Raw genomic sequence first — 9,530 nt, forward strand, 5'->3', positions numbered from 1 at the left:
CCATAAAAAAAAACTTTATAAAAATATCCCCTAAAAAAAAACTTTATAATAACATCATTCATTCTCAACACACAAACAATATTTAAACCTCTTTCTTTTGTCAAAAAAAATAATTAAAACTCTTTCCATTCATTTCAATTCAAACACACTCCTTTTGTCAAAAAAATAAAAATTCAAACAAAACCTTAAAATTTTCCCTGAAGGAGTTAGTTGAAAAAAAATATACTCCCTCCGGTCTCAAATATAAGAAAATATTCCTTTTTTAGGTTCATTGAGTAGTTAATGTATCTGGTCTACATTGTAAAGCAGATACATTAATTATTCAATGAATCTAAAAAAGGAATTTTTTTTTTATATTTGAGACCGGAGGGAGTAGTTGTTTCCAAATCCACCACAACACTAGATTCATTCGGTGAAGTGAAAAAAAAAAAACATCATTTTAAGAAAACACACAAATCGTACAACACAAACATGACTTCTTCACTCCCCAACAATGTTGGAATCCTCGCTATAGACATCTATTTCCCTCCCACTTGTGTTCAACAGGTATATTATCCATCATCATGCACTTTCTTCTTCACTTCTTAGATCACTTTCAAAAGAAATGTTTTTTTTTTCTTCTTATGTGGTTGTTGAAGTGATTTTTTATGTTTATTTTTTAATTTAAAGTTGTGATTGTGATTTTTTGTTGTATTAATTTTTTTTTTTTTGCTTTTTGTCCAAATGGGTGGTTGAAATTGTGATTTTTATTAATTTTGAAGTTTGTTACTTTAAAGTTGTAATTTTCATGTTCATTGTGTTTTGTTTTGTTTTTTTTTTTTTTTTTCATTTGTGGGGTTAAAAAATGAATTTTTTTTTTGTTTATGGTGTGATTGAAATTGTGATTTTGATGTCTGTTTTATTTTAAACTTGTGATTTTTGTTTTTATTTTTAATTGTTATTAGAGATATAGTAAATTATAGATTATGAGTTAGCTTGGTACTGTTTAGTGATTAGTCTGATGCACTGACACTTCTGATTGAAGGCATGTCCTGATGTTCCACATTGAAGGCATGTCCTGATGTTCCACATTAATATATCATTTTCTCAAAATTTTATCGGTGCTGATGTTTTAGTGCGTCACTGTCTGTGTGTGTTCTTCATAGATAATTCTGTTTTTGTTTTTTCATTTGTGGGTTTGTGTGATTCTGGTAGGAAGCTTTGGAAGCTCATGATGGTGTGAGCAAAGGGAAATATACCATTGGACTTGGACAAGATTGTATGGCATTTTGTACTGAGGTTGAAGATGTTATTTCAATGAGGTAACTACTGTCAGTCTGTCACCAATTATATTTTGAGAAAATGAATTATTTAAACGTAGTGACATGTATCAGTGTCATGTTGGTGTCAGGCACCAGACACCTTTGATCAGAGGTGTCAGTGTTACAAAGATGTTTTTCATTCGTTTTAATCAATGATTTGATTAGAACATTAATAGCTATTCTAAAAAATTAGGAAAAAAAGAAAACTATAGTAATATAATTTCTTGATTGAATATCTGATCCAGCTAGCATTTGTGATGGACTTGTTTGATGCAGCTGTAACGGTTTTCTTGCTTTTATTTTGATGAATTTTTTTTGTGTTTGTTTTTGAAATTTCCAGCATGACTGTTGTCAGTTCACTTCTTGAAAAATATAATATTGATCCAAAGAAAATCGGTCGATTGGAGGTAGGAAGTGAAACTGTCATTGACAAAAGCAAATCCATTAAGACCTTCCTGATGCAAGTTTTCGAGGTATGTCATTCTCAGTTTTTGTAATCTCCAACTTTTCGCTTAATGATGTTTTTAGCAGATTGTGTTAGTTTATGAGGTTTGAACTCTGAACCGTCTAGTTTCAACTCTTTCAGTGTCCTTCAGCTCATCAACTGAGTTATCTGCTTGGAATGCTTAACGATTATGATGTCATTATTTTATCATATGTAGATTATATTTTTATACAAACATTCATAGTATATGAACTAGATCCATCAGCTTGATGAAATTCCTGGATCGTTCTCTGTTTGTGAGGTCACTTGTCTCTGGAATCACAACTTTTTTTAATGATCTTCTGCATTTTTTCGTAATTTGGGTCTTCACTACCATATTTCTGTAACCGACAACATAAATTTAAAATCATATTTCTTCACTACCAAGTAGCCGACCCCACTTAGTGGGATAAGGCTTGGTTGTTTTTGTTTCAAGTTGCATCCTGTATCTTGACCCTTCTTTTGGTATACTCATGATGAGTGACAAAAAAGATGATATCTGATGTAGTTTTTATAAAGATCCATCCGCTTTATTGTTTCCGAAACTTACGGATCAGATAAATTTGGTAGGAACTAAAGTGAACAAATTTTTCATGTTCTTATGGTACATCTCATCTTATATCATGTATGTTGTAATAATCAGGACTGCGGTAATACTGACATTGAAGGTGTTGATTCATCAAACGCTTGCTATGGTGGAACAGCAGCTTTGTTTAATTGTGTGAATTGGGTGGAGAGTAGTTCATGGGATGGACGCTACGGACTCGTCGTATGCACAGACAGTGCGGTATGAACTCCTAGCCAACAAATATCTTTCTCAGCTTCATTTCTTTTGCTACTTTTTTTGAGATTTACTTCTTCAATCTGTATAAAGAGATTGAATTGATTGTTAAATTTTTATCTTTTTTTTTTTTTCTTTCTATTATTTTCTTTTCAAATGATGTATTTACAATGTTGAACAAGCACCGTTGACATTATTTTTTCAGGTATATGCCGAAGGACCGGCTCGTCCTACTGGAGGAGCAGCTGCAATTGCAATGCTTGTAGGGCCAGATGCTCCTATTGCTTTTGAAAGCAAACTCAGGGGAAGTCACATGTCTCATGCCTATGATTTTTACAAGCCAAATCTTGCAAGTGAATACCCAGTAATGCTTTTCCACCTTCTCTGTATTAGTTTTACTTGCATTATAAATGTCTTATATGAAGTGGTCTTAGTTTTATGAATAAAGCATTTTTGTTATGATTACATTAAAACCAAATTCACTTAGGGCCTATTTGGATTAGTTTATTTGAGTTTATCTGCTGACGTAAGCAATTGTAAGAGACTATTTGTGAGAGCTCATGAAAACAACTTATGAAATACTTATAGATTGTTTTCAGCTTATTTCTATTACCTAGCTATCTTTATCTAGAATAGCTTATGAAAACTTCTTGTATCTTATACTGAATCAGTTCGACTTTATTTTTATATTTTTTTTATTGAAATATCTTATAGATAACAACTTATACAATATGTGCTTATGTTATAAGCACTTAATTACATAATTTTTCCAAACAAGGCCTTATTAGAGTCAAGTCCTCGACGTGTTGGAGCCGGAAAGAGTATGCTTCTATATTCCGATACTGGAGTGAAGTTTCGACACGTGTTGTACGAGTGTCAAATATTGCATCTTAAAGAGATAGAAGAAACTTAGTGACACTTACACTGATAACTTGTACCACAAGTTATCTAGACAGTTAGTTATAACTATCTTAGGTTTCCTATATAATACAGCCATTGTAACATAGCTATCCTACACCTCTATGAACTCTATATAGGTTGTAATGCTCCATTTGATCAATTAATGAGAATCTATTTCATTCATTTCTTCTTTCATAATATCAACAATGGTTTGATACTAAGATACACTTTCAATCTGAAGCTTTTGTGCTACAAACAACAATTATTACTGTTATGCTCAAATGCTTGTTGATTCTTTCTACCAACCAGTCTACAAACATAGATTAAATTTTCTGACTTTTAGTTTTAACCTTTTTCTCGTGTAGGTTGTTGATGGAAAACTCTCACAGACCTGTTATCTGATGGCACTAGATTCTTGCTATCGGGTGTTTTGTGAAAAGTAAGGATAAACACAACCAAAAAGCTCTGGATTTTTATTGTTTTCTTATTCTGTTCTTGCATGTACAGATTTGAAAAATCGGAGGGGAAGCATTTTTCAATGGCAGATTCTGATTATTTTGTTTTTCATTCTCCATATAACAAGGTAATCATATGATTAACTTTTGTAGTCATGCTGAAATCATTTCTCCATACTCGGATTCCAGTTTATTTTTTTAAAAAAGACGATGTTATGTCATAATAACGCTGCCTAAAATCAGCTCTTTGTTTAATAAGCAAATGCTCTTTGTTTAATAAGCAAATGCTAGTATGTTAATTTTTCTTCTTTACCAGGGTTTGAACCCTATTCTTTTGACTCTTTCAACTTGTTTTAACTTTCACGAGTGTTTTTTTTTTTTTTATATATTGCAGCTTGTGCAAAAAAGTTTCGGTCGGTTATACTTCAATGACTTCCTCAGAAATCCAAGGTTTGTGGATCTTTTGCTTCAATGCACTGTTAATTCTTGGTGCCAAGCTATATAATTCCATTTCCCTTTTGATGTGATTGGATCTATTTATTTAAGTATATCTACTATGAACTTGTGAGGCTGCTTGGGAGAAATTATGAAAACAACTTATGACACATTCATAAGTTGTTTCCAGGATAACTTATGAAAATAGCTTATAGCTTATATGAAAACAATTTGACTTTATTTTATCCTTTGTTATATAAATAGCTTATAGATAAGAACTTATACGATAATCGCTTATGCTAACCTATAAGAGCTTGACTAAGTTGTTTATCCAAACATGCTAAGATGATTTTTTATTTACCTTTTGATTAATTTTAATTGTAATAAGCCAAAAGGTGGTACATTTTTAGATTTCGTTTGAATATAGTAGTTTAACTTTTCTGCAAGATTTTCTAGTACTTTTTGGAAAAAGAGTAAAGCTTATTGAAACATGAAATTTCTGCATGGTTTACAAAGATAACTCTTTGCTTTATGCAAATGCAATATTATATTATATCATAGGGTTAATATATGTTTACCCCCCTGTAATATTAGCGAATTCCGGTTTACCCCCTGTAAAATAATTTGTTTAGATTCCAACCCTGTAATTTGAAGATTTTTGGTTTTGGACCTTCATGAATTTTGACTGTACAAAATCAATGATATGGCAGGTCGTAACCTGAAATGTCAATGATATGGCAGGGGGGATAAACCGAAATTCGCTCAAATTACAGGGGGCGAAAGTACCTTAAATTTTTTAATTTGATGTCATGAAGGTTCAAAATCAAAAAATCTTCAAATTGCAGGGTTGAAATCTAAACAAATTTTTTACAGGGGGTAAACCGAAAATCGCTAATATTACAGGGGGTAAACATATATTAACCCTATATCATATTCTGTTAGGTAATTTTCGAGTAAGCACTAACTGCTCCAAGAAAACCAGGAGTACATGAACCATAAAATAAACTTTTGTTTTAAGTTAATTACTTCAAATCCTATTTATAATTGTTTTTGTTCTCTGGATGTTATATTGTACCAGTTTTGTTGATGAGGTTTCGAGGCAAGCTCTAGCACCTTATGCATCCTTAACCGGTGATGAGAGCTATCAAAGTCGTGATCTTGAAAAGGTAGCTAATCTTGTGGAGTTTGAGTCATGCACATAGACTATAATGACTTCGAGAAATGTAACTTAAGTGTGGGTTTCGTTCAACAGTGACGAAAATTTATTTTAATTGAAACTGATTTTAAGTTAAAATGGTTTATATTTCGATACATTCACATGAAATGAGTTGAACAATAAATTTGAGTGTAATGTTCAAAAAACAAATATTGAATGTAGAAATCACGTTTGGAGAAAAAAGTTACAAACACTAGCTCCACGTTAAAATCAAATCTAAAAAACAGAATCAATCCAGTACCACCAAACATACTAAACTCAACTAGAAGTCTTTTGATCTAAACACGAACTTAGATGCCAGCGGTCGTTGTGATTCTGTAGGCAAACCAGCAAGCTGCAAAAAAAATATATGACGCAAAGGTACAACCGAGCACATTAATCCCAAAGCAAGTTGGCAACATGTACACTGCATCTCTGTATGCAGCATTTGCATCTCTCCTTCACAATAAGCACGACTCACTGGTATGGCTTTCCACACTTGTATCTTTGTTTATTTTACTTCCTTATGACGGTGACAACATGTATCTTTAAATGTGTAGGTAGGCAAAAGGGTAGTCATGTTCTCATATGGAAGTGGTTTAACCTCTACGATGTTCTCCTTCCGCCTTCAAGATGGTGAACATCCCTTTAACTTGTCGAACATTGTGACAGTGATGAATGTTTCTGGCAAGTTGAAGCAGAGAGTTGAGGTATGCATCTTTGACCACTTAAGTATTTTGGCTCTGTCCATCTTAAAAAAAAGTGTTTTGGCTTTGTTATAATGAAAGCACATAACATAGGTGTCGTCTGTGTTGTTTAAATCAAATTAAGATTGAATTTTGTTTGAAATAAACATGTCTGGAGTATGTGTCACACTGATGATCTCAAGCCCCTATGTTCAAACCAACGGCCGACATGCATTCTTGGTCACCAGAGTGGTTGAAAAATCTTAAGTGGACAAGCAGTTACACACACGTGAAAAATTTGATAGAGACTATGCTACAGTTGCATTATGGTTATCAGTATCTTACAAATATGTGAGCCATATCTCGATTTGGAACAAAACTGAACCGATCGATACAAAACTGAATCTCAATTAGCCAACCACATTTTTATCATTTCGTGTAGCAATCAGCCAATCACTTTTGTTTTCGTTATTTTGATTTATGACATGAATCTTTCGTATATGATAGTCACTTTTGTTTTTTGTAATTTCTGTGTCCCGTGTTTTCTCCCACCTTATCTTCTTTCTCCTCTCACATTCACTTGTACTATTTGTCTCCAAATATCATTTCTCATATTAATACCAAGCATCATCATTAACGGAACCTACTTTTGTTTGCAGTTACCACCTGAAAAATTTGTCGAAAACACAAAAATCATGGAGCACCATTATGGTGGAAAGGACTTTGTGACTGGTCAAGACTGTAACTACTTGCTTCCAGGCACATTCTATCTCACCAAAGTTGATTCCATGTATAGGAGATTTTACGCTAAGAAAGACGCTGTGACGAGCACGTGACAGTTCGATAGAAGATGATGACTGATATAATTCAAATATATAATTCAAATGATGAAATTTGAGAAAAGTAGTTTGTTCTGGTTAATCTTCTGTATTTGATGCCTTATGGCTATTTATTCTAGTTATTGTTTATAAATGATTTTTATTTTTTTATATGTAGTTTGATCAGTTTGTATCCAAAATCAGTTGCTCCACAAGTTGTTAACTGTTTTTCAAAGAAATAATATATTTGCTCAAAAAAAAAAAAAATAATATATAAAATTTAGAAGTGTGATGGAAATATGCAATTAGTCCCAACAAATACAGTTATTTTTGGTCTTGATCTCCGTACGCTTTTTTGTTTGAATTTCTTACCAGCAAAATCATTTTGGCTACTGTAGTGATTTCACGCAGTTCCACATAGTAGTTAATTTCGACCGTAGATTTGTGATCCAATGATTCAGATTTATCCAATGCTGATTTGACAATTTAACACAGTATGTGATCTCGACCCTTCATTTTTTATTAGACGGTTAGTAGCGGTTATTAGACGTTTAGGTTGGGGTTAAAACCCCAACACCCACAAAAAAAAAAAAAATTATGCAATTTTTTTGGATAAGTGGATGGTGTTTCGGTTCAAGTTAGGGTTCCAACGCTGAACCTTCAAATATATGGCTTGCTTTTTACATCACCAAATTCACTTGAAGTATATGAGCAAGAAATATCTCTCTTGAAAGTGACATGTATTAAAGTACCATTATCGATCATCCAACTGGATGCATTATCAACAACATTAACAACATCATGCTCTTCAATGAGAAACAAATCATCCTCTATCACATTACCATTGTCTTCATCTCAATCTTAATTTTTACCTTTACATTTGTCCTCATTCTCTTTTTCAAAGATTAACAATATCTCTATTTATGCCTCTTTTTACCACGGTTGTAACAATCAACAACTTTGTACCTATTCTTGGAATTGCTTCTGCTTTGGTCTCTATTATCTGAATAATAATTCATGTTTCTCCCCTTTGATTCAGTAACCAATACCACTGGTTTTGAAGACGAGTCTTGAGACTTTCTTTTCATGTCCTCATTCAAAACATTGCTTTTGACAAGGTATATTGACGGCACACCATCACAAGCATAGTTAAATAACGACCATTGAATTTCATCATAAAACTTAATACTTGTATTAGATAGCTGATTCATACATAATTCTTTGAAAAACATTCAAATGATATGCACATGAAGTTCCTTCTTGGAGCCTCAAACTAAACATATTCTTTATGAAATACTTAAGAAAATCATCTAAATAACAAACGTGATTACAAAAATAACATACTCAAAATTCAATCGAAACAGAGATCATTGACAAGAGCATACTTTTGTCATCAAAATCCACAAAGTCTTCCTCTTTGCTCTTTGACCACACACATGTGGCACATGGGCCTAAACCCCGTCACACACACAAACACAATCACGTGTAGGCATCCCATCATGAAAAACACAATTTCTTTTTTAAAATTAATGTTAGAAATTGGTGTCATTTTCTTTATGAAATTTCATTCAAAAAAGACAATATATATATTGTCTTAGCTAACAGCTAGATTGGCATATCATAGGTTAATTTTATTGTCGAGAGATGGCTTATATTTTCAACATATCTAACCAAATTTCTCTGCGTTTTCTCATCTTGCTGATAATCGCCTTTACTTTGTTCATGCAATTGGCTCCAGTTAGTGCAGGTTTGTCTTTATCCACATTGAAATTAACGAACTAAAAATGTACAAATTCATGCATGTTAATAATGTTCAAATATATTTTGAATTTTTGATAATCATGTATAATTCAATTTGTAGATATGAAGATAAGGAAATCGGGAAACTCACTATCACCACCTCCTCCACCTGAGTCTGCCCAACACCAAGGGTCGGGTCATTGACGGATTCAGAAATTTTATATATAAATTTTAAATATTGTAAATTTTATTATAAATTTTAAATATGAACGTATACATGCACACATTCTGTTTTATACAACAGTCTTCTAGTTTAGTACATTTCGTAATATAAGTGATCTTGACTCCATCTTTTAGGAAGACATTCATTGTTTACTTTCTTCTAATGGCTGTGTGCAAGTACTATTACATTGTCATTCAGTGGCTCATATATCTGACAGTGCATTATGTTCAGTTTATTATGGCTAAATTACACCAGAGGTTCTTTAAGTTTGAGGTTTGTAACAGATTGGTCATTTAGGTTAATTAGTCACACATTAGTTTTTAAGTTTGTAAACATTTTCAATTTAGTCATTCAGTTAACCAAATATTACAAAAACGAAGATGTGGCAGAAGGACTAAATCGAAAATGTTTACAAACTTAAAGGACGTGTGTGTGAATAAAATAACTTAAAGGATCAATCTGTTACAAACCTCAAACTTAAAAAACTTATGTGTAACTAAAATAACTTAAAT

The 9,530-nt window shown here is 32.3% G+C and overlaps 1 protein-coding gene across 1 annotated transcript; it reads left to right on the forward strand.

Annotated features, from left to right (window-relative positions):
* Positions 1-376: 376 nt before the first annotated feature.
* Positions 377-7,209, forward strand: LOC146916523 (hydroxymethylglutaryl-CoA synthase-like). Its single transcript, XM_085718584.1, has 12 exons — positions 377-546; positions 1,195-1,301; positions 1,642-1,774; positions 2,429-2,572; positions 2,772-2,930; positions 3,832-3,905; positions 3,974-4,049; positions 4,316-4,371; positions 5,435-5,522; positions 5,894-6,034; positions 6,112-6,261; positions 6,897-7,209. Exons 1-12 carry the CDS (start codon positions 472-474, stop codon positions 7,071-7,073), a joined length of 1,380 nt encoding a protein of 459 aa, XP_085574710.1. The 5' UTR covers positions 377-471; the 3' UTR covers positions 7,074-7,209.
* The last annotated feature ends 2,321 nt before the right edge of the window (positions 7,210-9,530 follow it).

The sequence above is a fragment of the Medicago sativa genome, chromosome 6 (assembly GCF_051527215.1).
Source record: "Medicago sativa cultivar Bolivia chromosome 6, Bolivia_mono, whole genome shotgun sequence".
Taxonomy (NCBI): Eukaryota; Viridiplantae; Streptophyta; class Magnoliopsida; order Fabales; family Fabaceae; genus Medicago; species Medicago sativa.

Excerpts from the sequence above, each read along its gene's own strand:
- LOC146916523 (XM_085718584.1), top strand. The coding sequence starts at position 472 with ATGACTTCTTCACTCCCCAACAATGTTGGAATCCTCGCTATAGACATC. Across the intron at positions 1,775-2,428 it reads TCCTGATGCAAGTTTTCGAG|GACTGCGGTAATACTGACAT; the intron begins GTATGTCATTCT and ends TGTAATAATCAG. Across the intron at positions 2,573-2,771 it reads TCGTATGCACAGACAGTGCG|GTATATGCCGAAGGACCGGC; the intron begins GTATGAACTCCT and ends TTATTTTTTCAG.